The sequence below is a fragment of the Fragaria vesca genome, linkage group LG2 (genome assembly GCF_000184155.1).
Source record: "Fragaria vesca subsp. vesca linkage group LG2, FraVesHawaii_1.0, whole genome shotgun sequence".
NCBI lineage: Eukaryota > Viridiplantae > Streptophyta > Magnoliopsida > Rosales > Rosaceae > Fragaria > Fragaria vesca.
Window position 1 is genome coordinate 20724926 of NC_020492.1, and position 27906 is coordinate 20752831.

General features: G+C 38.6%; 5 protein-coding genes across 5 annotated transcripts; 2 read left to right on the top strand and 3 right to left on the bottom strand.

Moving 5' to 3' along the window:
- Positions 1-2969: 2969 nt before the first annotated feature.
- LOC101293454 (protein DCL, chloroplastic-like) lies at positions 2970-5006 on the bottom strand. Its single transcript, XM_004291021.1, has 3 exons — positions 4594-5006; positions 4401-4515; positions 2970-3379 (listed from the first exon to the last, which is right to left on the bottom strand). Exons 1-3 carry the CDS (start codon positions 4914-4916, stop codon positions 3209-3211), a joined length of 609 nt encoding a protein of 202 aa, XP_004291069.1. The 5' UTR covers positions 4917-5006; the 3' UTR covers positions 2970-3208.
- Positions 5007-7094: 2088 nt separating this feature from the next.
- LOC101293743 (F-box protein At1g47056-like) lies at positions 7095-8827 on the top strand. Its single transcript, XM_004291022.1, has one exon. It carries the CDS (start codon positions 7196-7198, stop codon positions 8780-8782), a length of 1587 nt encoding a protein of 528 aa, XP_004291070.1. The 5' UTR covers positions 7095-7195; the 3' UTR covers positions 8783-8827.
- An 826-nt stretch (positions 8828-9653) lies between these two features.
- On the bottom strand, positions 9654-12694 carry LOC101294034 (mannose-P-dolichol utilization defect 1 protein homolog 2-like). Its single transcript, XM_004291023.1, has 8 exons — positions 12488-12694; positions 11901-12054; positions 11557-11629; positions 11378-11444; positions 11194-11253; positions 10939-10999; positions 10800-10841; positions 9654-10299 (listed from the first exon to the last, which is right to left on the bottom strand). Exons 1-8 carry the CDS (start codon positions 12632-12634, stop codon positions 10190-10192), a joined length of 714 nt encoding a protein of 237 aa, XP_004291071.1. The 5' UTR covers positions 12635-12694; the 3' UTR covers positions 9654-10189.
- A 1304-nt stretch (positions 12695-13998) lies between these two features.
- LOC101311158 lies at positions 13999-15666 on the top strand. Its single transcript, XM_004292757.1, has 6 exons — positions 13999-14147; positions 14234-14287; positions 14389-14520; positions 14598-14709; positions 14798-14896; positions 14995-15666. The coding sequence occupies exons 1-6, from the start codon at positions 13999-14001 to the stop codon at positions 15664-15666; spliced, it is 1218 nt and encodes a 405-aa protein (XP_004292805.1).
- A 3679-nt stretch (positions 15667-19345) lies between these two features.
- LOC101294326 (F-box protein GID2-like) lies at positions 19346-20428 on the bottom strand. Its single transcript, XM_004291024.1, has one exon. The coding sequence runs from the start codon at positions 20229-20231 to the stop codon at positions 19659-19661; it is 573 nt and encodes a 190-aa protein (XP_004291072.1). The 5' UTR covers positions 20232-20428; the 3' UTR covers positions 19346-19658.
- Between the last annotated feature and the right edge of the window lie 7478 nt (positions 20429-27906).

Below are 27906 nucleotides of genomic sequence, written 5' to 3' on the forward strand. Positions count from 1 at the left end.
AACGTGCTTTAAAGGATCCTAATTTGCTTACCTACTGTAACAAAGAATTAAGCAGCTGAGAATGTCGATCATCTGGTAAAAATTCTATTCGGTGTGGTTGCTTTTAAAAGATTGGTTCTTTACTTCTTTAAACATTCAGAGGTGAGAAACTGTGGTGTATCATAATAAAAGAGTATTTCTTGGAAGCATACACTTTCCAGCGGAATTTACTCTAGCAGAAGAAGCAGGAGGAGCAGGACAACACAACCCAATTCCTCCTTTGTACGAAAAAAAGTGGTCTCTCTCTGTGCTGCACTCTACCATTATGTTCACAAATCATAACTACAACAATTACACAAGACAGAGGCAGAAAGAGTATGTCTATGGCTATAACAGTGATCCCAAGATTTCTACAGAGTTTTTATAAAGCTCTCCGTTTGTAAACCGTTAGATCAGTCACTGTTTACGGTGTGTCATATAAATTGAGTTGATCTAACGACTTACGTCTTTAGAGTTTTAATATACCGGAACATTACGCAACACATGACATTTTTTGAGAGGGTGATTAGAATCCCCCCTCTGCCGTGCAAGAAAAAGAGAAAATGAGGTATTGCAATTTGCAGGATGCAGATTCATCAGTGGTTCTACTGTAGGTGTGGCCTATAAACAGAGGGAGATGCGTGGAAATGTGAGACTGAGAGGTTGCTTTCTTTGCCCTATTTTTTCTTTTCTCTTTTCGTCGTCGTGCTATTAGTTTTGTAGGTACATTCTCCGAGAAATTAAGCTAGACAAGGAAAACAAGGGGGACATAAAAGTATTGGTCTATGCTCTATTAGAATGAAGGAATGTAATGGAGGAGAAATGGTGGTGGTGGTTGTGGTTATGGATTTTTTCCAACACAACCCCCCACCAGAAACCCAAATTATAGCAAAAACTCCCAATTGAACCAGAACTAGCAGTACAGAACAAAGGTTTGCACTGTTTTACTGTTAGAAAGCCTTCCAAAGTGACCTCCTTTTTTTTTTTATTTAACCTTTTACTTTTTACATTATTGGCAAATTTTTCCTGAAACACAAGCACCCTCTTTCATCATTCTGGTCAAAGTCAGATATGGCACTCTGAAAAATCCAGAAAGTGGTTCAATTTCCTCGCATTTCAATCACACACCCAACAAAGACAGAAAAAGAAAGCATAACCCTTTATTGGAACTCATCAAAACCCTGCATCCTCATAGCTCTCCATACGACTTACCACCATTGTTGTAGCTGATAGAGAGAAATGAGCCTCAAGATCATGGTGAGCTTTGGCTTGGTTAGTTAGGTAATCTAACCGACGACGTTATAGTCATGCACTCGTAGGTTCATACCTCACTCACATGTAAGAAGCAGAATAAGTTAAAAAATTTCAATAAAAAAATAAAACATCAAGATCATAAAGATTTTTTTTGACCAAAAAAAAACAGATCATAAAGATTTTCAAGCCCATGTGTATTTTGCATTGCATCACAGAGAGGGAGGAGAAGCAAAAACTCATCATGGTACATGGGCTCTACTCCAAATGGGCCCACATTGTGTCCAGCTGTGCTAAAACGGGGGCCCACTTTCTAGCTGCTACTGATCATGGTTTTTGTCCCATAATAATGGCACCATCCTACTTCTACAGAAGTTGGCTTTGCATCACTGGAGAGACTAGAGAAGGGTGAACTCTACTGTGGGAGACCTGTAAAAAACATGATGATGGAGAAGAGTTGACCTTTGATCAGGTCAAGATCAGTAACTTTCCTTTCATAACTGATAACCTTTTCTTAATCTGCAACACTGTAAGGTTATTACATTTGCTTTAATCTCCAACTAACAACCTTCACTGATTACCCAAAACAGTTTGAACAGTAGATATCTCAACCCTTCACTCTTTTCCAAAAGTTAACATGAACCATATTAGTGTGCATGATCTAAAACTAATTTCTCATTTGCTGTTCAATAATGCTTTTTCTTCTGTTCTTTCCTAGCTCACAAGTTCTGACAAGCCCTAGTACTGGTAAAAGAGGTGGTGAAATTTGGAGTGCTCCATGGTCAGATCAAATCAGAAGGGGGGAAACAGCTGTGTTCATTTCATTTTTTGGTGGTAATAATTGAATACTAGCAATGGAAGGAAACAGCTGGTTTACCATTTATAAACTGGAAATAAAAGTTGAGAATATTCTATCAGTTAGACAACCAACCATTCAGAAAGCCAAGTACTTCCAGCATCTTCCTCATAAATCATAAAGTTTCACCCTTTTCCATGTCTAAGAACCTAACAGCTTCACCGTCTGGTTTGTATGCTTGTTCACATAAATCATTACTTGTCCTATCGCTTTGTACACTCAGGCATTTCGAATATCATCTACATTGCCATTGAGTTTATCAGCAATAGGCAAAGACTGGAAATTGAACCATCGACAACTCTATCTGGGGGAGATACGGAAAGTGAAGAGACGGTGGGATATTTTGGGGTGGGAGTTGAATTGTTCCGCAGAAATGATGCATGTCTCTGCAAAACTAACCAAAATTCTGCAGAAATTTAAGAGCTGGCTCGTGATACTTTTACAGTTTTACCACAGTTTTGACTAAGAAAAAATCTCAAGTACTAGACAGCGTGCCCATATGAGCTTGACTCTTTTGACCCACAGTACCTACCTTAACCACTCAGCTTCTAGTATTCAATGAAAGTTCCGGGACCACGTAGGTAAATAATCTCAGTTTCCGGGACAACTAGCTATCGGCGCCGGAGAAAGAAAACCAGACAGGTAAAACATGTAGGTAAACCGGAGAGAGACAACTAGACGTCTACATTGAGCACCTTCAGGCCCTAACTGCATTCTTCTACTGGGATAAGCAGTTCAACAAGGCTAAAAACAAATTAACAAAAGCATATTCCAAGACTGACAGCAGAAATCAAAAGTCATATCAAACTACTAAAATACGATAGAGGCCAACAGAAGGAGAAGCAAGTCAACAAAGTGCAGTTCACTTCAATCATTTCTTTCATCCTCATTCCTAGAGAACATGTGTTCAGTCAAAGATTATCTACTACATTGACATTTCTTAACAATAGAGACATTCCTTCTCACCAAAAAAAGAAAAGAGACATTCCCTTCCCACATGTAAAATTTCAAGTGTCATACCATATCAATCTAATTGCCAAAGCAAAATTACACTCCAATAAGTGTGATTAGGAGCAGTACACATTAGCCACTACCACGTTTAAAATGTTCTCGAATGAACCTTTCTGCATGGGTTGGGTACTTATCTCGGATATATGCTCGAAGACACTTCTGGTAGGAGAAGTCTATCCACGCACCATTAGTTCTAATGACAAATAGGCACCTTGACTGTTTAAATTGGGGATGCCGATCAACCTTCAAGAACAGAATTCAGACAGAAATTGATTTAGTCTCCTTAACAAACAAGTCTAATTGAGAGATACAAATAATATTTTTGAAGGAGAAAAGATCATGCGAGATGACTTAGCTATCTAGGTATTAAAAATTATAATTAGACCTTACAACACAATGCCAATTCTCGACCACAGGATAACTCAATGTTTAAGCTATGAGACCTACGTGCTAACCAACTGCGTCACCACCCCAATGCTTATGATTCTCCCTTTCTGTCCATATGGCATTTTATGCACAAGAAATCATCATACTCCGAAGCCTGATGGCCGATTGAGTATATGCTATAAGGTAAAAAAACTATATTTTCGACATATATGAGGGTAAAAAACCATGTGTTCTACTTGTTAATGTGGCTGAGAAGGTAATACAAAGTATACTGTAAATGTAAGACACTGGTAATAGGTACTGGGCTTCTTTCATAAGAAACTGAGAAATCTTTATTCCGAAGAAAATAAAAGAAACGGACAGGATATCGGCCTATAAAAGAAAGGGACATGACATTACTATGGTGCATTAGTGCCCGTCAAAGTGAATGAACAAACTGATGCGCCAGCACCCAGCAAAACACCAAAAGAAAAGGAAAGAATAACCACGCACAACAAACTGCGTGGTTAATGAACAAACTGCTGCATTGCAGTTTAAGCGAAGGCTAACCAGCTATTCCTAAGAACTGATTAGAAAGAATCATCATCAGATGATGCCAAGAAGCGAACTCCCTCCCCCAAGATGTCAAAGTCACTCTTTTAAAACATGAAAGAGGTTACTCTTGTAGTTGAATACAACAGAAACCATATAACAGAAATACAACAGAAACCTATATAACAGAAACACAACAGAAACCATATAACTTTCCATAAGCAATAAGCAGTTGACAGAGAATCCAATCGGTATATCCATTAGACAGTGACAATATTTCCATTTCTACTAAGACGATAGTTCAACAGAAAATCTATGACAACGAACAATGGAGTATGCATCTTACCATTATAGAATCAATTCCGCAGCCAATTTTATCCTCGGAATGTGGATGATAAGCCAAAAGCCTCTCCTCCACAATTTTTTCATCTTCAGCTGACAGCCGCTCACCATCCATATACCTAAAAACCCAACAAAACCAGTACAATCAAGACTTTTACATTCTCCAATAGTGAAGCAAAAGAGAAACCAGCTCGTACCTATCGGAATGGAGAATCTCTTTGGCAAGCATAACAATAGGCTCGACGTCCCTCAGAATCTCGCCTTCCTTATCTTTCCACTTGCAGTAGTCTGGGTCCTCCCACCGCGGATACTTCGGAGCCTCCTTCACCCTCAGCACTGTGGAATTCTCCGCAGAGGATGAGCCACTCTCCTCCGCGGCGGCGGAGACGCGAATCGACTCGGTGCAGCACGCCCTGCGACTGGGCGCTGCCGCGGCGAAACCGAAGCTGAGTCGCTCGTGGTGGAGGCGGAGGCGGAGGAGAGATATGCCTCTGAGAAGCGTAGGATTCAGAGATCCCATTTCAATTTCGGTGTTTGAGTGGCGGAGGAGTTTCGTGGATCATGGTAGTGACTACCGGGTGAGTCTGTGTGTCGCTGCTACTGAATAGTCACTAATCAATGGGATCTCGGTTTGATTTTGATTTCTTGCGTACGTCTACAGGCCCAATGTTATCTGCAAACCTAGGGCCCAAATATTGACAATGGGCCCATTCTTTTTTTTTTTTGTAGAATATTGGATGACCCAAATCAGAGCTAGCAATCTTAGATTATGAAATGTTGTGGTTTTTAAGCCGTAAAATGTCCAACTAAGATAGAAAATGAAGATAACGATTACCCTAGAGGCCTAGACATGATTGACCGAGGCATAATTAATTTGTGAGTTGTGACTCATGAAGCATATGATTCACCAATGCATATATGGTGACAAAAGGTTTATATGAGCAGTTAGTAGAAGACTTGGCAAAACTATAAGGTGAAGGATGTCATTTTCACGACATGTATCGCTTGAGAAATGATACTTGCACGACTCTTTATAGTCTAGACTCTAGAGTTGTCATGAAAATACAGATGTTGAGGTTTAACTTATTATTATTTTAAAATGAATAATGATGATTTGTTGGAGTGCTGTATATATTTCAGTTTTATGATATTTGTCAAATTATATATAAGTAATCATTTGTTTAATAATAAAGTTGTTAGGTCATTTCAGTTGTCACATAAAATGAACTATACGCATGGACGCATCTATGATTAAAAAAGAGGTATGTTGTTAAGTTGTATGTAGCTTTTCTTTTTTAGAAAAAAAAAAAAATGACATATTGTTAAGCACTTGAGTAAGTAATTAAACCCTAAAACTCCGATAATGTTGAAGGAAAAATGTTTTAGATGTGTTTTCATCGTCAAAATAACTTATGAGAGGTAATTATGTAATCAACACGTGTAATTGCTTAATCAGTTATCAATCAATTATTATTGTCATTATATACGTCTTAATTACCTTTGTAATCTCACCTTTATATAAAGATGAGTATCAATGAAATGAGTAAATCATTCCAATTGTCATTTTACTTTTACAGATAATTTGATTTTCAGCTAATAAAATGGGAATACGGTTATGAAGCATTCCACTCGATTATTACGTTCTCCATCCCACCTTTATATTTGTCTCCAATTCATGACATTTTTCTATTTAAAGTAGTAAAGGTGTCACAAGTTTACTTATCCTATAATCTCATTTGGGTTACTTATCCTATAATCTCATTTGGGCGGTATCTTAAAGCATCTCCATCCAAATATGTATTTTGGACACTTCAACCCAACAACTATAATCTGACATTGTCAATAGCCTTCAATCGAATAGGCAATGTTAAATTTCACACGTGTAATTAACATTGGTTAAAGACAATGTGATGTTTTAGTTTTTTTTTAACTCTCTTATACTTGTGCAAGTAGTATGCACCTATGCATATTTTTTTTTTAATGATTGTTTAATACATGGTAAATAATCAAATCTCACATGTCCATTGAAAATGAGACCAGCCGAATTAGCAAATGTTGTTCTTACACTGTCACAAAATTTGACAACAAATTTTGACATCTCCATTAAAGATGCTCTTATAATAACTTTTTGTTGTGCTCCGGCGTATACAATCATTCATGTAGTTACATGCTTACATTCATGATTGCAAGTGGTTCATTTAGTATAACTCGTTACATAATACAATAATTTAAGTGATTCACTCGGTATTACTCGTAATACAATAATTTTGTACCTATTTTAAGAAATAAAAACAATTATTCACTATTTTCCTTTTGTTATCATTATTTTCCTTATGTGAAGAAAATTGTAGAGAGTGTGTTTAATTATAATTTTCCGGTGATGTATACGTAGAGAGAGAGAGGCTTATCTTTGGAGAGCGCGGAGAGCCTTGTAGCCAGCTTTATACTCAAACCAAGACTTGTAGACGACCCCCTGAATTGTCTCTGTCCAACACCCATCTTTAAATAAATCTGACTTAGACCATTTCCAACCAATCAAACCTTTTAAACCGGCATCTACACCAACGAGCCTACTCTACTCACATGAAACCGCTCGCTCCCGATTCCTTTCTCCCAAGTGGGAGGTGACTATTCCATTTGCCAAACCAGAAAAATATTGACAGAAAAGTCCAAATGCAATCGGATTTCAAGGAAGAAGAACAGAGAGAGGAGCCGGAGGTTAGGTTTTGAATTTGAAACCGTTTTTTTCACGGTGGTGACGTGGCAGAGGTTAACCGTCTCTGAATCTGTGGTCTGTGGATGGGCCAGTCAGCTTCGGCGGCAGCAATTTCAAGCCGCCGTGAGAACAACCACAGCCATCGGTCGAAGTCCATAGCAGCGGCTCTGATCTCTCCGATGCTGGCTCCGGAGGAGTCCGGTGAGGTTCTCGATTTTGCGACCGACTATATCTCCGATCTACCGGATGAGTGCCTGGCTTGTATTTTCCACTCCCTCGGCTCCGGCGACCGGAAAAGATGCTCTCTGGTCTGCCGGCGGTGGCTGACGGTGGAGGGACAGAGCCGTCATCGTCTCTCTCTTAACGCGCAGGCGGATCTGCAGCCGAGTATTGGTTCTCTCTTCTCTCGCTTCGACGCCGTCACCAAGCTCGCGCTGAAATGCGAACGCAGATCCACCAGCATCGGCGACGAGGCGCTTGCTCTCATTTCCCTGCGGTGCCGGAACCTCACGCGCCTGAAGCTCCGCGCGTGCCGCGAGTTGACCGATGCAGGGATGCTGGCGTTTGCGAAGAACTGCAAGGGTTTGAAGAAGCTCTCATGCGGATCGTGCACCTTCGGAGCTAAAGGAATGAACGCCGTGCTGGACAACTGCTCGGCGCTGGAGGAGTTATCGGTGAAGCGGCTCCGTGGTATTGGGCCGGACGGGTCGACGGTTGAACCGATTGGGCCCGGCGTTGCCGGCTCGTCGCTCAAGACAATCTGCTTGAAAGAGCTTTACAATGGCCAGTGTTTCGGGCCGCTTATAATCGGCGCAAAGAATCTGAAGACTCTGAAGCTTTACCGTTGCGGCGGAGATTGGGATAAGCTTCTTCAAGTTATAGCGGAGCGAGTTACTTCTATGGTTGAAATTCACCTGGAAAAGCTTCAGGTCAGCGACATTGCGCTGGCCGCAATCTCCAATTGCTTGGATCTGGAGATTCTACACCTTGTCAAGACCCCAGACTGCACAAATGTAGGTCTCATTTCGGTCTCGGAACGCTGCAAGCTCTTGAGAAAGCTTCACATTGATGGATGGAAGTCGAACCGTGTGGGAGATGAAGGCTTGATTTCGGTGGCCAAGAGTTGCCCCAACCTTCAGGAGTTGGTTCTTATCGGCGTGAATCCGACCAAAGTGAGCTTGGAATCGTTGGCGACGAATTGCCCCAATCTGGAGAGGTTGGCATTGTGTGGGAGTGATACAGTGGGTGATCCAGAGCTTTTGTGCATTGCTGCGAAATGTGGAGCATTGAAGAAGCTTTGCATTAAGAGCTGCCCTGTGTCTGATGTTGGCCTTGAAGGACTTGCCAGTGGGTGCCCGAATATGGTGAAAGTGAAGGTTAAGAAGTGTAGGCTAGTGACACCCGAGGGTGCTGATTCTTTGAGAGCTAAGAGGCCTACATTGGCTGTGAATTTGGACACCGGTGAGCCTCCACTAGATGCCAGTGCCAGTGACGGAGGGCCACAAGATAACCCTGCTGTTGAACTTCCGCTGGCCACACAGCCAGCGTTTCCTGACATTGCTTCAAGCAGTACAGGGAGGTCGGCATCCTTTAAGTCAAGATTAAGCGTTTTATCCGGAAGAACCCTTGTGGCTTGCACTCTGAGAAGGTGGGTAAGTCGAAATTTTTAGTAATTATTGAACAGAAAACCAAACAGAAGCAAGCAGACTGAAAAAAAAAAACCGTTCCTTGTTCATTGTTCTTTTATTGCTGTATTGTTTATTTTGATTCTGACCTTTGGCCTCGTTTGGTTCACGGATTGTAGAGGTTGGGAAGGGAAAGTTGTTCCTTTCCTTTGTTTATGTACTTGAATTGGATTCTGTGTGCTGTTCATTGCCTTTGGTCAATTCAATTTTCACACTTGTTTTTTGTCACTGGTTCTGTGTTTCTTTGATCCTGAAGTCTCCCCTTTGATACCATTCATCACATGTATGATAGTTCGATGGTACACCTTTGCACTGGTTGTGTATCTTAAAATCTGAATGCTCCATCATCCTGGCTATGACTACAATCTTAGCTGGGAGATGTTGGTCTCTAGTTCGAGCAAGGATTCATTGAAGCATTTGTTATATATGTGGGATGAATCGTTTGTAGCAGTGGGATGCTTTGTCTTGTATATCCCTGAAACTCTGTTAATATTATCAATGACTAGAGTTGCAGTGTTCCATCAGATCATACTTATTTTATTTACAGCTCCAACCATTTTCAGATTCCATAATCAAATTGTATCCACTTGTTGTTGAAGGCTACAATTCGGGTGTGACAATTAGTGGTTGCTTGATGTAACTTGGAGTTGTTAGCATAGTCAGCATGCGTAAGTGACAGACTAGTTCTCCAGTTGGGAGACAAGGTTTCCTTTGATGTAATTAACCCAAGTATTACTAGTAATAGTAGTGTCTTCAAAATCAGATGATTCCTTATCCATCATGAACTGTTTGGGGAAGGGGATACTTGAATATGTTTCCCTCCAAAAAACTGAATGAGGAAAAGAGTATGGAAGCCATGGTATTATGGTACTTGAATTCAAATAGTCAAAAGCATGGGGTTGCCAGTATGTAGATGCAAAAAGAGGATGCATGATTCTAAAGAGAACCCATAAAGCCGCATCTTCATTCCTACTTTGGGAACAAACTGTGCAAGCTCCACAGAATTTTTGTTGAAACGGTGCAAATGTGCAATCTGCATTGCGCAGTAAATGCTATAATATTATGAACATGATAAAACGCTTAGACACCATCCAATATTCTAAAGCAGTGTGACATGCAAATTTAAAGCGAGAATCATAAAGAAGGAAACTACATGCAACTTTGAAAAAGGAAAAGAGGTAAAGGGAAATCCGCCATAATTTCCCACCAACATTCACTGTTTGGCGAGAAGAAATTAAACCCAAGGTTCATATGAATAGACTATCACATAGATGAATAATGTTGTCTCCTTTCTAGGAACTGGTGGTGACCACCTGTAAAACACTAGCTCGCTTGCTGCAACTGTTGTATCCTACTGAAGCAAAGCTATATATATCTGTGTGCATCATTCTTCTACTCTTTTTTCTTCTCCTTCTCAGCACGAGATTTTGGCTTTTGGTATATAAGTATCTGACTCAGGAGGATGGAATTTGTTGCAACACCAAGTACAGAGCCCAACAAAACTTTTAAGGAATTAAGGAGAGCAAATGAATCGACAAATGTATAAACTTCAAACTTGCAGAAAAAAGCACATGATAAATGAAGCACACTAGCAGAATACCTTAGGATTATTGAATTTAGAAAAAAAAAAAAAAAAAAAAGTACCAAATAATATCATGACACTTACTTTCTTATAGTTATGGACTTATGGTGATGCAAACTCTACACATGGAACTAATTTTGTTTGGACCTGAGAACCTGAAAACTTGCCACATTTACAGAGTGACTAACAGAGCAGGTTTTAATTTTTCTTTTTTTGCCTAAATTAAGGAAACATTTACGGTCAGTTTGAATGGAATGGTCAGTTATCACTTCAAAAGGGGGTTTGCAGCCAAAACCTATTTCAAATCTACATGCACAGATGCACTACCTTTGTTATTCAGTTATTCACAAATTTTATCAGATCTAATTCAATAACAAATTAACAATACAACTTAAAGCGACAGCCAAGGGTCTAGGATACCACTTTTTGGAGCTTGTTCTTGTATGCTGGTGAAAACTCTCACTGTAAAAGGACGTTAAGATATCTGTAAGTTCCCCCAAATACATATCTTACATACATAGTGACATAGCATAGAGCTGTTTTAACAATTTGAACGTACCCATGGAACCGCCAAAGTTCATGAAGTTCGTTAAGAAGCTGAGCTCCCCTGTACTTTTGTTCTGCCCAAAAAATAGTTAATTGACATGAGAAAGTACCAAAACATGTGTGAACTGAAGAATAATACATAGCAATCATGTGGATCAGAGATACACACAAACACCTGATTGCAAAGATTCAATAAGTAAACAAAGCAGAATCTTTGAAATTAGTGGTAATAACCTCCAATATGGTAACAAATCAGGCATTAACTTACAGAAAAGTTCTGCCATATCTGTGGGATTTTGGCAAAGAGAAAAATTGCATGTTGTGATGCCTGTAACAAATCATTTTAGTATCAGACAAGATATGAAATAAAGAATTATTTAGATCAAAAGGAAAAGTAAATAAATATTCATGTCCGCTAATTCATAGGCTGGACAGTGATGGTGGCTACTCACATAGAGAGCTTCAAAAAGAACAGGATCGATTCGACCTGCTAAAATAGTTGGTGCTAGACCACAATACCTGAAAAACCATCATATTAAGGAAGTGGATCCCCATTTTCAATCTTACAGAATGTAGATAAAATAAATAAAAAATTGCAAACAGTAATCTGATTCTTAAGCAAGAAGGATACATTAATGCCGTCATCCATCTTTTGGTGCTCACAGGTTGGGAGTAATAGTACATAATAGCAACCAATATTAGAGCTGTAAACCACACAAAAAAAAAGCATAAAGGGAACTGTGTTAGATCCTTTGCAATTGCCATATCGCTCTTCCGAAAGCTACAAAGTTGCATGCAACAGAACTAGTCCAATAAACCTAACAAAAATTTCCAACAAATGATACACAAGGTTTCAAGGCTCCTTGTTTGGAAATTAAAATAACCATTCAACCGCTAATATATGGACTAAAACTTACATCGAAGAAGCATTTCCTGGGATATGTTAGAGTTGACAAGAAATTTACATTACCATACCTTGGATCAAAAGAAAGGCCAATTCCCCATAGGCGGAGAAGGGAAGCCCTCCATGAAGACAATACGCCAAAGCAATCGTGTAACCAACTAGTTCAAGCTCAAAAGACAAGATACTAAGACCTCTGATACTTCCATTTTCCAGAATCTTTAATATCTGCAGTCAATGCACAAAAGCCTCAGATGCAATCAGTTTTAGACCACAAAAAAAAGCTGAATCAATTGATCTTAAAAGAGGAAGTTCCACACAGTTCCGATGCCACGACTCGTTGCAGACCAATGCCACTATAATTTCACCAAATAATAATTCTAGAAAACTTCAGAGTTTGATTTCTTTCCTAGCCACACTGATTCTTGATTTCTATCTACCAATTTCAATACCAAAATATTCATTTAGAAATTGAAGCAGATCAAATTCGCGAATGCAGGCATCAATAACTTTTATTTCAATTCATAATTAATCAAATCAGAGATCTATAATCTGTTTTTTCATAGAAACACGATAATTTCAAACCATGACTACAAAATCAAAACAAATAATTTGCTTTCAATTATGATATCGAAAAACAAAGAGAAGAAGAAGAACGCGCCTGAGGGAGTTTGACGGTGGTGGAGGCGGCGACGATGGCGTAGCCGAGGAGAGTGGAAATAAGGGGAAGCAAGCAATCCTTCTCGGGAAACTGACCGTTGCTGAGAGCCCCCAAAGCACAGCTGAAATCGATTCCGAGGACTTTCATCTCTGTAACTATGGATCCAACTCCGACCAACACTCAGCTCTCTCTATTTTTCTGAGGACCTCTAAGTTGTGAAAACCATGACTTTTGGAGCTACAGTATTACTGTTAATCGGACTGGTTGGACATTTACTATTTACTCTTTTACTATTTGTAATCTGTTACCGCTTATGGTACGGGCTGTGCGGCAATATAGCATTTCGGTAAGCCCAAGTATCAACATTGGCTCATAAGAAAACCCAAGTTTCATTAGTTAAAAAATTATAATTAAGTGGTTTAATTAGTCTATATTTCTGACGAAAAATCATGATTTCAGAGAACATTTCATTTTATTTTGAAAATGTTGGGAAATTGGTTTCCATAAATTGAAAAAATGTATATCATCTTTCAGCGCATTTAGCCTCATATGAAACGACGTCAATTTTAACATTATTGCCCCTCATGAATTGACCCAAGTTGTGCTCTATTTGCTATCTTCTTACCTTCACACGATCCACTCGTACGCTATCTATCGTCCTGATATCCGATCAGTTCAATTGTTCATTTCTCGTGCCAAAAATTAAAATGAAATTGATTTTGACTTTGTCCGTAATTAAATCAAATTATCACTTGGTAGAAATGAAGTTTTTGTACTAAACGGTTCTTTGTTTGGGAGTTGATTGACGATGGAGGTGAAGCGTTAAGCGTACGTGCAAAATGGGGGGCCATTGTGGTGAGGACAAATTTTGGTGCAATTTATAGTGATCCATGGAAATGGAAACCAGTCAGGATTTGAGGACCACCGCATAAACTAGACAAACCCAGCAACGCCGTGATGTTAGCTATTGATGACAAAGTACGATCCATTTTCAGGACAAAGTCACTAAACACAATGATACTATGCAATTCTCATAAGCAGATTCATACCAGGATTTATAGACAGCTGAGCTTATTCATTGTAGAATTTGTGGGAAGATATGCAAAGTTTGCGATAATTTGTGTAGAGTTATATGTGTTCGTCGAAATGCTTCCAAGAGACTCTTCAGGCATTACATACTTAGAAAAAAGCTTAAGCAAATAATGTTACCTGAGACGTTTAATTACAAGCTTAGCACCACTACTTTGGGTTGTTATAGTTAGATTGTTAAATTTTGTCGAGTATAATTCAAGTGCTTCCTTTAAACCTTGTTTCTGAATCGTAAGTATTCAGGTCCCACGTTGAAGCAACTTCACAGTCACAGGGCCACTGTCCAGCCAGTTGGTTTTGTTGGAGGCTTGGAAACTGAGGTCCAAGTTTGCTCTTTTTTGCATTAAATTTGTGATGGAAACCAACAAGTATCAACAGAACTCTCTTTCTTTGTGTGACCAACTTGTGAGTGTGTGAGAAAAATGGAAAGCGGGCTTCCCATGCTCAACTGTATGTTACAGCACACACTGAGAAGCTTATGTTCATCAGATTCTTCTTCTTCTTCCAATTCTTCAAAGTGGGTTTACGCCGTGTTCTGGAGAATCTTGCCCCGGAACTATCCTCCTCCCAAGTAGGAAAATTTCGCTACAGAAGGTTATGTTTGGATTTTTGCAATGTTAATGTCAGTGAGGTCACATTGCTTAAGCTGTTTTGCAGGTGGGATTATGGAGGTAGTGTTCTTGATCGCTCCAAAGGAAACAAAAGGAACTGGTAAAGCTAATTAGTTAACACATAATTGGACTTAAAAACTCTGTTTTTACTTCCTTTGTTTTCGTTAGGAAACGAATATGAACACTTTTGGTTTCTTTTAGGATGCTTGTTTGGGAGGATGGGTTCTGTGATTTCTATGAATGTGAGCAAGCAGGAAGTGGCTACTTAAAGGGGAGGTTTGGAGCTGATATCTTCTTCAAAATGTCCCATGAGGTTTATAATTTTGGTGAAGGGTGAGAATTGATATTTGTCATCTATAATTTTTGTTGCAATAAGAGAGTTATAATCAGCTGAGTTACTTTTGGTGCAGTTTACTGGGGAAAGTAGCATTAGACAATAGTCACAAATGGGTGTTCAAAGATGCACCAAATCAAGTTGACAATCCCAACTTCATTTCCTCTTGGAATGTCTCCACTGAACCTGTAAGTAAGGCCTTGTTGAATACCGTCACATTCCGAAGCCAGTCTTTCATAGTCCTTATTTTCTCTGGTTACCTATTCTCACATACAGCAACCAAAGGCATGGGAGTTTCAATTCAATTCAGGCATTCAGACTATTGGCATCATTTCTGTTAGAGAAGGCATAATTCAGCTTGGCTCCTTTGCTAAGGTCTTGATCTGTCACTCGATCTCTCAATTGCTTATATCTGCTTTCCGAAAAACTTCCACAGAAGTCTCATTAATCTGATCAATGAATTACTATGACAGATAGCTGAAGATCTCAATCTGGTGATCAGCATACAGAGGAAATTTAGCTACCTGCAAAGCATACCAGGTGTGTTCGCCATGCAAAGGCCTTACCTACCTATCCAGCATCCCTACATCCTCAAACCAAGTAATGCGCAGAATATGATTATGAATGAAAGCGCTACTACTACAACTGCTACTAGTATTGGTGCTGGGGTTAAGAGACTGTTCAACCACACACCCCGGGATGATCAAATGATCAAGTCCATTAACTTGGGCTGGAACACACCACAAAATGGAATAGGACTAGGACTCCGAGGATCATCATCCATTTCAGTACCTGATCCTAATTGGTCGACTCCATTTCCACCGCCTCTACTACCCTCCATTTCATGCAGCCTTGGAGCTCTTCTCTCAAAGCTGCCTTCAGTTTCACCTTCACCTTATATTCATGATGCCATTCATGAAGCTCCCAATACTACTACAGCTATGCTCATGAACAACAACAACAACAACAACAGTAACAGCAACCACAATGAGAATTGTTCCGAAAACAAGATACTAAAGGTTAGTGGTGGCATTATTAAGATAGAGTCGTCGTCGTCATCATTCTGTCATTTAGATTTAGCTCAAGAAGAAAAGAACAGTTTCAAAGACCCTAATAATCTTGGTTTGGAAAAAGGACAGACTTAATTAGCCTATTCTACATCTTTTTCATATTATAATGATGTCTGTAGCATAAGAACATGTCTTGTCTTCTCCTAATCGGGGCAAAACCATCATATGATTATGTGAATCCAGATAATGTATGATAACAGATTGACGACAAATAAAAGTGTTATGGTTTAAGTGATCATCAACTACCTTCATTAAAGTGAATTATGTGCTATGAATATGATCATCATCGTCAGCAACTTCCATTGCTGCACTGATTGAGGGTTTGGTTTGGAGTAGGGTAAGTGAACAGCGTGAGGTTGGAGTATAGTGGTCGATCCCTATCCTTTGGGATTGGAGTGGTCTACCATTATATGAAATCTATGGTCCCCAAAACCCCAATTGAAGATGGAAAACTGACAAGAGGGATCGTTGGGTTGGAGTTGGATCAAACATGTTGCCCCTATACGGCATATCCCGGCAAAATGGATGGTCGATATTTTGGTCCCCAATCTTTGAGATTTTTCTTCATCTTCTTGTAGCAGTACTCATCATGCAAGTAGGTTGGTTGTCGTATGAACTATTGTGTTAATGATAAACAAGGCAGGACCATTTTAGTTGGCAAATTTCAATACCATATTTCAGTTTTGGTGATCAAACAAACCGCGATACGCTGATACACATATATAGTTACATAACGTAGTAATGTCAAAACCTCTTTTTGGTCTCTCCGAGTCCTAGAGCAGTGTGAGAATTGATGAAGACGTGAACCTTAATTAATTTCCTTATGAGCTTGGACCTCCATTTTTGATCCCTCCAAGAGTTTGAGTAGTGGTGAAGGCATGACCTTTTCCACCTGAGCTTGGACCTCCATTTTTAATCCCCCCGAGAGTTTGAGAAGTGGTGTAGCTGTGACCTACTCCGCCTCGACTCGGACCTCCACTAGCACTCTTCATTGCTTGAATGTACAACTCGTCAGTATCAAACAAGCTACTACTCTTAATAGAGGATGAGGAGCTCCATGAATTGCTCAATTTCAGAGGACGAGATTCTGTTCCCCTATCAGAGCATATTACAAGAACCAGAACAAACAAGGAGCAAAGAGGCTTGAAACTCTTGGCCATAATTAATCAAGAACTATATTGTAATATGGTGAATGCTTTGATCAGAAACTAAAACTACTAGACTGAGTACGTAACCAGCTACAACTTTGATATATTTGAGTGAGATATCGATGGTGCATGTAAATGAGTAAATCTGTGTTCTATATATAGGAAGAGGATTGATAGTACGTATAGTACTATAGTAGTGTGTGCAATTAGAAAGGTGGGAATGGGGGACTTTCATTCTTTGACTCACCGGCCTGGAAAATCTTGGAGGCAACTAATTGCATGGCTTGCTCGATCGTTGAAGATGAAGAAAGCAAGAAGGGCCATCTGATGAAGACGCAAGTGATGGACTCAAAAATCACTTTCTGCCTTAGTGGTTTGTTAATTAAGATTACTAATTGAGTATTACGTCTATTCCCATCAGTTATGTTAAGAAAGAAACCACTCGATATCCTTGTTGTTAGTATTTTGTTTAAGAATTTTGATTTCATAATTGAGTTGGTGGCAAGTCTTCAAGAGCCTTGCTTTGCAAACAATCGAGGACACATGGTTCAAATTTCAAATTAACGAGCAGTCTAAGCAAGTGATGAGTGAAGTCTGGAAAAATGGTGGTCCAATATGAAAAATTCCATAGGAATTAGGAACATGTGTTGCCAACCCTGATATATAAGATGACCAAATGCGAAACGTTGTTACAACTTTGAAAGACCTAAATTCCAAAGCATGGACTGGACGGCACAGCAGGTAGACTTAACTACTACTTAAGTGATCAATTTGATTTCTGCTGTTGGACCAAGCTAGACGTATGAGCTCATACATCTTCTCTGCCGCGTGTGGTTCACTGTTCTGCTCGCGATCGTCGTCGCCAATGTACATCCAAACCTCAATGTAGATTTGTATGAAGCTGCAGTACCCATGTCTTTGCTTAGTTCTGCAAGTTCGATTCTGGTTACTTGGTTTGCCTCGAACCTAAGGGTCGGCCCTAATCTTCCCATGCAGACAAGACCAATATGTTTTTTTATGGACTAATTTCAGTTTACCCCCGTCAACTTCAACTTTAGGTCGATCATCATGTTAGTCCATTTTCTTTCAATTTCATCAAAAACACCCCTCGAATTCTAATTTTCATCAGTCGTGTCTAAACATCCGTTTTCTATCCAATTCTCCCGTCATGTGATGACATGGCATTAAGAAAAAAAACCAAATTTGAAGTTGCTAGGCCCACAAAAAAAAAGGCAAAATAGACAAATTGCATTCAATCTCACCAAAATCACTAAGGTTGTGATGGGAACAAAGATGAATCGATATGGGGGAAAATAGTCATAAAAGTTATTTTCATAATTTGACTTCTTAATGCCACGTTATCACTTGACAGAGGAATTAGATGGAGAACGGAGATGACAGAGGAATTAGATGGAGAACGGAGATTTGGGTACGGCTGATGAAAATTGGGAGTTGAGGGGTGTTTTTAATGAAATTGAAAAAAGAATGATTAACATTATGATCGACCTAAAGTTGATGGGGTAAACTGAAATTAATTCGACAATGTCACGTTATCACTTGACAGAGGAATTAGATGGAGAACGGAGATTTAGGCACGGCTGATGAAAATTGAGAGTTAAGGGGTGTTTTTAATGAAATTGAAAAAAGAATAATTAACATTATGATCGACCTAAAGTTGATGGGTAAACTGAAATTAATTCGACCTACAGTTGATGATCGGGTGGTTTTATTAACAGATTACACAAATTAGCCACACATGCTTGTCTTTTCAAATTCCAACTCCCACATGAAAATGAAATAGACTTGCTCTTAGCTGTGGTGTGAAGTGCACATCATTTTTATTCTCAGTTGACGGAAGCTCATGATTCATTGGGAATGAGTTCCTATCAATTCCACTATCATTCAAGTTAGTTAATTATCGTCCCCAAGTTTAGTGACCCCAAGACATAGGATCCGAATCCAAAAAATAAAAATAATAATAATAAATAAAACTGAATCCTAAATGTTTTAAAATTCTAATGCTCTGTAATATCAAAACTCTTACTCTTGAGACAATTATATATATTAGTCATGAGGTATGTTTCACAGTAAACTATATAATCCCCTACTTTATAAGGCAATCATAAACAAAGATCAATGTCAATGGTATCTAATTCCATTGGAAAAAACCAATTACATGAAACAAATTGGAAAAGTGGAAAAAACACCATCCAAGCCTAAGCCTGCAACTAGAAGTCCGCATGCGACATAAAAATTTGGCACAGCCCAGAACAACCTTCAATTACACAACGAGAAATATATAAGAGTCGAGCAAAGCCAAACGCTAAGCTGGCAGGGCAGGCAGGCCTGTTTCGTAGCTGTGCCTATCCATTTTCTTCTCCTCCAAGAATATGCTGAATATGAGACTAGCAATACGACAATTTGCTCTTCTCCATGAAACTCTTTTCTTTGGATCCATTCCATGTCTCTTTGCGATTATATACTTAAGCTTGGTCGCTAAAAGCCACACATACTTGTGGCAGAAGCAGACATTTAAATTACCATCTGCACACACTTGGCTTCTCTTTGTTCTTATTCTCTCAAACGAATCCTCACTACCGCCAATCACAACCAAAACCTTCAGATGCGGTCCTCTTCTCCTTGTTGTTCTTGTTCTTCCCGTTCCAATTTCAATCATAAACATACTAGTAAAACAGAACAAAACCCAGTTCGAATTTGTGGAAATTATAGTACATTAAAATCAGCAAATTCCATCTCATAATATACAGGACAAGCTTAGCAAAGTAAACCAAGCATTACAGTACAGATCCAAGTACCAAAAACCCAGAAAAAAAATTCAACAAACTAAAACGGAAAATCCAACGGAAATTACGAAATTTATATGAATAATATCTGAATCTTGAGCTTTTAAAATCATCATCATCTTCCTTGGCTCCGGTTGCTGTAATTCATCTTCTCGTAAAACCGAATCGACAAGAGCGACAGCGAGAGATTCACCTCATCCTTCCCCCACCTAGCGTGCGGCTTCGCGGCCATCATCGGCTTCAGCGGAGCCGCCGCCCAGGGTGACGAAGGAGCAGAAGAAGCAGAAGCAGAGGAAGACGATGAAGGAGAGGACTGAGGCTTAGTGAAAGGCCAGATGTAGAGCGAGTGGAGCCTTCGGAAGCCACCGAGGGCAAGAACGACAGATCTCAGCTGCTGATTACCGCAGCCGATGTTAACCCAGTGACGAGTACACATGAGCTCCCAGAGCCGCTCGTCCTGGGCCGTCTTGTGCCACTGTTTGCTCACACACGACACCATCCCTAGTGTTCTGGCATCAACGTGCTTAAACACCTCGAATATCAGATTATCATCCAGACTCGTAAACCCTGGTCCTTCAACGATCACACCCTCTTCTTCTTTCTCTGGTTCGATCTCGTCTTCCTCGACCTTTAGCTTCTTCATCTTGTAATCGTCCTCCTCGGCCATGGAAGCAAACCCACGCTTCATCAAAGAGAGGGAATCTGAGAAGGGAGTGGGAGAGGTGATGGTTATATGGGATGTGGGAGAGAAGAGGTAATAACGAGGGAGGTGGGGGAGGTTGGGAGGGTTTGATAAAGGAGAAGGGGATTAGGGGGACCTGGTTATTTTGGGGAGTTATCGAAGACGACAATAGGAGGAAATGAATGCGCTTTGGTTTGTGTCTCAATTTTTTGACGAATACCTTCTGCACTTAACTCGGCGTTGCTTTCTTTTCTTACCTTCCCTCATTTGTTTATTTTGTCTTGTCTCTTTCTCTATATTGGTTCTTCTGCACTCATCGCTACAAAATTACATTTGTTTTCTTGCCTTTGATTTTCATGAAAAAGAAAAAAAGAAAAAATTCTGTCGGTTAATTTGATATTTCAGAAAAAGTGGTGCTATTAACACATTTATTTTTGCTATTAACACACCTGTTATATGATAAGAATCAATCATCAATCAAATTCAAGTTGCAAATTTGTAAATAAAATAAAAATATATGGATAGAAAAATAGATGAAATTGGTGTGTTAATAGCAATACCTTTTCAGAAATGGATATCTAATGTTCAAATAATTTATTTAAAAAATAAAATAAAAATTGATCGAAGATACAGATGGAAACAAAATGTAAACGGGAGAGTTCTTTGGGTTTTATACTACTTGCATGTTGCATTCAGATTTCGTGTTATTAACGTCATGAGTGGCATTTGTGACGTGAATGATCATACACAATTATTTATCATTCAACCGTTATACGAAACGTAACCACTGTACATGATTGGTTAGGATTCGTTTTGTTTTGCTCCTAACAATGACACGGTATTTTGAATGGACGGGTAAAGAGTGACGTGACAATTATGTCCTTAGCGCATAGTCTGGTTTATAGCAATGCGCTCTTGTGTGACAGATTTGCTTGAGGGGATTCTTACTCTAACACTCTAACAAGTTCTTCGGCCATATTATAGATTTTTCGAATGAAGTTGTTATGTTGTCTATATCCTTATTTTCAATCTATAAACGGTGTTTTATAATAAATTTTTATCCTATCTTCTTCTTTTAGATTTGTTTGATTGAAATTGTAACCCCCAGCTACGGAGGTTGTCCATCTGATTGAACAAAAGTTATAAAATCAGAGGCCATAAATAAGTAGCAATGGGTAGAATGAATGAAACAAATGATTCAAGCCAAGTCGGGGAAAAAGCCGGATGAACCATTGCATTAGCGATAGCCAAACTTTGTTTTTGTATTATTGGGGGGTTTTGTCCAATAAAAGGTCTCCTGCTCGTCTCGAAAAGGCAGAGGAAACAACAAAATAAAGGGAAGAGATGGATTAAACAATGTCGTAGTGGTTGGCACTCACCCACGTTCTCCTCCTCCTCCGTCTTCATCTTCTTCTTCTTCGTTTTAAAGCTATCTCTCTCTATTTTCCAATTTGTTTTTTTGCATCAAAGATTCCAGGCAATATTTTGTTCATCACCCATGAGATCGACGTTTTTGTCACCACCTAACTTTCAATCCCTGGTCAATCGGATATTTATATTTATATTTATATTTAGAGTCTTCTTATATTTATTAGATGCCATTTTCTTTCAATTTCTCAAATGGATTTTTTTAATTTTTTTATGCTGATGTATGTATTGGTGATTGTTCTCAAAAATTAAAATTAAATTTAAGTTTATCCCACGGATTTATGCTACTAAATCAAATAATCGTCAATACGTATAAATATTTTCAAACAATAAAAGCAACAAGCCCGATTCGAGCAGCTCTTCCAAAGCCCAAAATGAATGCAGCAGCCTGTTTACATCTTTATAATTTTGAGTTTTTGACAACTAACCTGACCCATTCGATATTTCAAACCCAGCCCAAATGCTTGAAACCCTGCTAATTAACGTGTAGAATTTCTTCCAGTTTGAGCTAACTGATGGGAAAATTAGCATAACGAGTTCAATGAATTCCTTCCAATATATTCTTCATCGTCAACAAAATGATAGATAACCTTCGACGTCAGACGATATTGAGCTCCAAAGTGTTGAGCAAGTTTATAACCACACTAACTTTGTTTTGGGGAAACAACTGGAAGATCAATGTTTCCCAATTCCCAGCTAGCAAGACAATGAATTGATTGATATGAAATGGTAACTCAAAGAACACTGATAATGATAATGTAAACGTAGAAACTAGAAAGAAAGTTAATTTGGTTGGACAAAAGAATGTAGTAATTTATCTCCTGATCTGGACACAATATACCATGCATATATGCATGGCCATGATGAACTGTTTACTAGTGTCCACTGCCTCCTTTACTAGGACCAGAAAATGCTTCAGCCATGGTCACCATCTTCCTCTTGATCACTGGAGTAGTAGCGGTAGTCGGATAAAGATTATCGCCGGCATGACCTACCCCTCTTCTACTAGGACCAGAATATGCTTCAACAATCTTAAACTTGCTCCTGCTGTTGCTGCTCGTTTTGGAAGACGAGATGATAAGATTCTTGTTATGCAGAAGAGGCCTCGAGCCTCCGACTAGTTCCATAGCCGACGATGAGAGCATGATCAGTAGGAAGAAGAAGAATCTGGAGAAGTTAAGGGTGCCTTCATAGTGGTGTTTCATGTTATCGATCTTGATTTAGTTTTTGATTATTTGCTACAACAGACCTTATTATATATAGTATGCAAGGAGGCCAGGAGGGAGACAGCGCGCCTTAATTTGTATGATCACTATGATGAGGAAGAAAGTTTATAACTATGAAGGAGTATAATTCATAGATATATTTTATATAGGAGTCTTGGACTCTTGCGGAACATGATCTGCTTCTTTACAATATTTTCATTCGTTTCTTCCCACCCAATCTAATAAGTTATTATTCACAACTCAGTATTTAATCAATTTGGTAGCTAGGAGATAGAAAAAACATGGGAACCTGGGAAGCCATGAAGTCGATTACTTGTCCAAACATCTGTTTTAGAGCTAGCTAGGTTTCCATTTATTTATGAATACTGAATCATAATTTGGATTCTCTTATCTACCATATTCTTTCTATAACATTTACAGAGTGAGATACTTCAGAATTCAGATCTTTTGGGTGTTTTCAGGGAAATATACTAATTGAAAGTGTATAATATATGTGTCCCCGTGAGTATAAGATAGAGCATGTCGAGCAAATCAGCTAAGCTAGCAGACCATGAAAGTGAAGCATGCAGCTAGCTTAGATAGATTACTTTTCAAACTGAGAAAAATCATAATGCATGTGTATAATCTCGCCGGATTCTGGTCTTCAATTGCGGTGGCTGTCCATGCTTGACATATATATTTCTTAGATCTCTATGTACTTGTATAGTATATAGTCGTATTGGTTGCACCATTAATTCAAAGAATGTAGGACTAACAATATAAGGTTGAAGATCCAACCTCACGAGAGCCATATTTAACATGATGATCGATCTTAGTATTTATATCCTTTTCGATATTCTTATGACCCCCCACGAGCCAATATTGTATATATCTTATGATTGATTCAGAATGAGTTATATTCACAGTCGTTGATCTGGTATATATCATCAAGATTATTAAAGACTCCAAACTTGCAAAGTCCACAGTAGGTAGTATCAACCTCATGGCTCACGAGTAAGTATATATGATTCCAAGCCAGTTTGGCATTCACAAACAATTTGGGTCTAACTGATCGATCGAGGATCCAGGCTCTTGTTACTTAGGGCGTACACGTGAATTAGCTAGCTAGTCTTGGCATAACCTTGGTCATATATATGTATAATCAAGAACAATGTGATAAGCACGCCCCTGCGCAAGAATGTCACGCATAAATCGAGAAATGATTCATATTTTGTTGGGAGAGACAGAGAAACAAACATGCGTAAAGAGAAGAGGATTTCCGAAGTTTGTTCTTACTAGAATTATAATGAACTATTATTGCCAAGATGTGTGTATCAACAATCCGCATATCTTGCCAAGTTGGGGGATTCTGTGGGCTCTTAGCTAGATATTGGGACGACATTTAAATTGGAGCTGTTCATGTCGTCTAAGATATATAACAACCTTGTTCAGATTCACACTGATTCAGGTTGACACGCATCCTTCAAGTCACTTCGATTAACTTAATCCTTCTTGTCACTTCAAAAGCAAGCAGATCGATTATGATCGAATAGGATTGCAAGTCACTATGAACCCTAATTGAAAGTCTTAATGTGTAACTAATTTAGTGAAAGAAAATTCTCACAAGTTTCTCTGGTGTATATATGTACACACTTAAGAAAGTATTATGCACCCACCAGATCGATGATGTCTTTGATTATGTTTATTGTTAGAATATGGTAGCAGTTAGTAGATATATCGATCCTTAGTCTCTGGTTTGAATATATTCAGAACCCTATTTTAGTCCTATGCAATTGGCATCAATCATACTTCTCATGCAAGGCAACAAATACTGATGGACGACCTACAAACTATAATAGTATCCGTGGCATAATATTGTGATATAGCCAACCAAGCAAACTTGTGAAACTGTTTGATTTCCAACAACGAGGTCACGGTTTCATAATAATACCAACTCCACATTCTTTTAGCTAGTTCTTACTTGCAGTGGAATGGGACTTAGAAAATTCCCAATTGGTCTTCCACTTTGAATTATAAGAGCAAGCATGAGGCATATATGCTCTCGAATATATGGGATTGTTGAAATCTTGAACATTCTAATCCTCATGCCTCCCTTTGAACAACCTTTGAATATAGCTCTCTTCAACTTTGAACCAAATTTAATATGCTTTGAAAACCACCTACTAAACTTAAAATAGGGTTTCGACCACTTTTGGGTAACCCGTAACTATTTTAGAAAATCCTTGATCTTCCCTGAGTTGAGAAGCCATATTAGTCTCTACTATCCCAATTGTAATTACACGAATTGTTGTAATTATGCATTCAATTATATTCCGGTGATGTTTAATAAACTGAGTTTGCTTGTTGTGCATCGTTGGCATGACATACATACACTAATAGAAATAATTGCACGTGCTTTCCATAGAATGGTACGGTAAAGTGGCATGTTTTGAAAAATTTGCTTTGAGAGCAGCAAGCATGCTATGCAGACCTGTATAATATAACTTTCCTAATAGACTAAATTGTTAACTTACCGCGACTCTTATTTTAATCGTCTAAATTGTAATGAAGTGTACAATGACGGTGTATTTTTACGGCCACCGTACCACTCCTTTTGTCCACACTTAGTGTATCACCGTCTTCTTCCTCAGGGAGCTAGGCAGTTGAACCAACACACTGTTTGTTTTCAGAGAAAAAGCACTTACATGTCATACTTGCCATGTCTAAACAAATGCTGCTTTTTTGCCTCTTCCCCCCACCCCTCAAATCAAATTGGCTGTCACTCATTCATTCATTTCCCTGAAAATCATATACGAGTCCCATATTAAAGGAGCAACGCGTTACAGATTGTAAACACGGAAGCACGCACGCGTTGTAACTTCTAACTCGATCGATCACAGACCACCTCGATCCACCGTGTGAAACCAATCGGCGGTGAACGTGGCCATGCATAAAAAGTTCAGATGAGATTTGCAAGCAGACTTTCTTGCTCTTTTTCCTCCCCGACTTCCTTGTGTTACAGAGTCAAATTCCAACAGCACTACCATTTTCCAAGTTAACCACCCTCATCATCTTAGCCCTTTCAACCAGTGGCGTAGCTAGCTAGGGGTCAAAGGGTTCAATTGAACCCTCTCAACTTTTGAAAAAGCTTAATTAGCCTTAATGAACAAAAATAAATTGACATTTCTTTTTGAGAAATCTTTAATTAATCTTAAATATTCTTCAACACCAATAGAATGAACTAAAAATTTATACTATTAAAATACTTAGTCTAATTAATACAAATCGTGTGAATGGTTTTTTACCTTACTAATGTGTACTTTAATGCTTTGAATTCCATTTACGATTTTTTTTTCCATTACAAATAAGCTAAATAGAAGCAACACATTAATGTTTACCATACATTGACACTATCTCTAAAAAAAGAAAATGCAACACATTTTTCTCAATATTTATCGTGCACGAAATTTCAAAGTTTATTTAAGAAGATTATCGTGCTAGCTAGAGAGTGATTGAAAATGAATTTGATTTATTAGGTAATAAATTTTGACCCTTCTAAGTAACATTTCTGGCTACGCCACTGGTGACATGCATGGAGACACAGAAAAAATAGATAAGCCATCAATTGCAAAGCTAAACTTTGAGACAGAAGAACAGCTAATGAAGCTGACAGTAGCAAGAGTAAAATAGAAAGCTAGGTTGTCGTGTGGTCAGTTGGTATTGAGATGAAATATCTCAAATCAAATACATGTCATTGTGGACCTTGGTATGACCCGCACGCAGCACATAATTGTGGAAGTCTAGCTCATAGTGGTTGCCATATCCATAAAGGTCTGCTTGACCAAGTCATGTTGTTATCAATATCACAGACGTACTTCAATCATGGAGAAGACCAAGTCCAAAATTTGAAATCATACACTTCTCTGTTCGAGGGCAAGTACTTTGATATGGAACAAGAACATTAATTTGCATGTACCAAGTTGTTGATGATACCTATTTCTTGGAATCAAATCGAGATGATTTGAACGTTGTTATGTTGAGAAGACCAACTAATTGGTAAGTTTCCAATTCACCAGCTAAGTCTCGAATACCAGCTAAGTGTCTGAAATACAAACGATGATGAAGTCTCTGAGCAATGAAATAATCCATGAATGCCTTGTTAGTATTAAGATTTGTCATATATTTTCAGTGGAACTTGGGCTAGGGTCTCCTTGATGGGTCCTAATGTATTTTTTTTTCAGTTTTTTAATTATTGTTTTAATTAGTAATTAGACTAGAACTGCTTGCGGGTCTAGAACATTTTCTTAGTTATTGGGCTCGGTCTTTTAATTAGGTGTTTTGATACTCTAGGGTAGCCCCTTCTACGTAGGGTGGTCCCATAGGTAGTCAAATAATGATAGATTGAGGCTTTGTCCCTTCCTCCTTGTGTTCTTGATGGCTGGTTACTTGTCCCGTTTTCTATCACGAAAGATTGATCATAGCACTTCACCCCATGGTCTTCAGCATAGAGATTGCTTAGTGTCTACTAGGTAGTTTCGCAGGAAAGCCCCTGCGGACGGATTATGTTCATGTTGTTATACTTACTCTCAAGTTATGATCAATAAAATTTAACGTCATTGGATAAAAAAAAGAAGATTTGTCATATTGTGTGTGTGTGTGTGTGTTTATAGCTGATTAATCTTTGTTTTGGAAAGTTCTTATTAAGTTTAATTTCAAGCTCCTCATTAGAGAGACTCCCTCTAAAATAGTCGAGTGTCTTATTGAAATCACTAAGTGTGTTCGATACTCGAACTATTGATAACAACATGATAATTACTTGGCTAAAGAGGTTCTTATTTGTTCTTACGGTACGAATTTCTATTTTAGACTCACTTTTCTTTTGAATATTCACATCTCTGAATATTCACATCTCCACCGTCTAGTTATTAGGTATTAACGTATAGATTATCTCTGCAAAATTTCAGCCAATTTGGTCATCATTAAGTCACCCAAATTTGATTAAACCAATGGACGAATTGAATTCTGTCAAACTTGAACCATTCATGTTT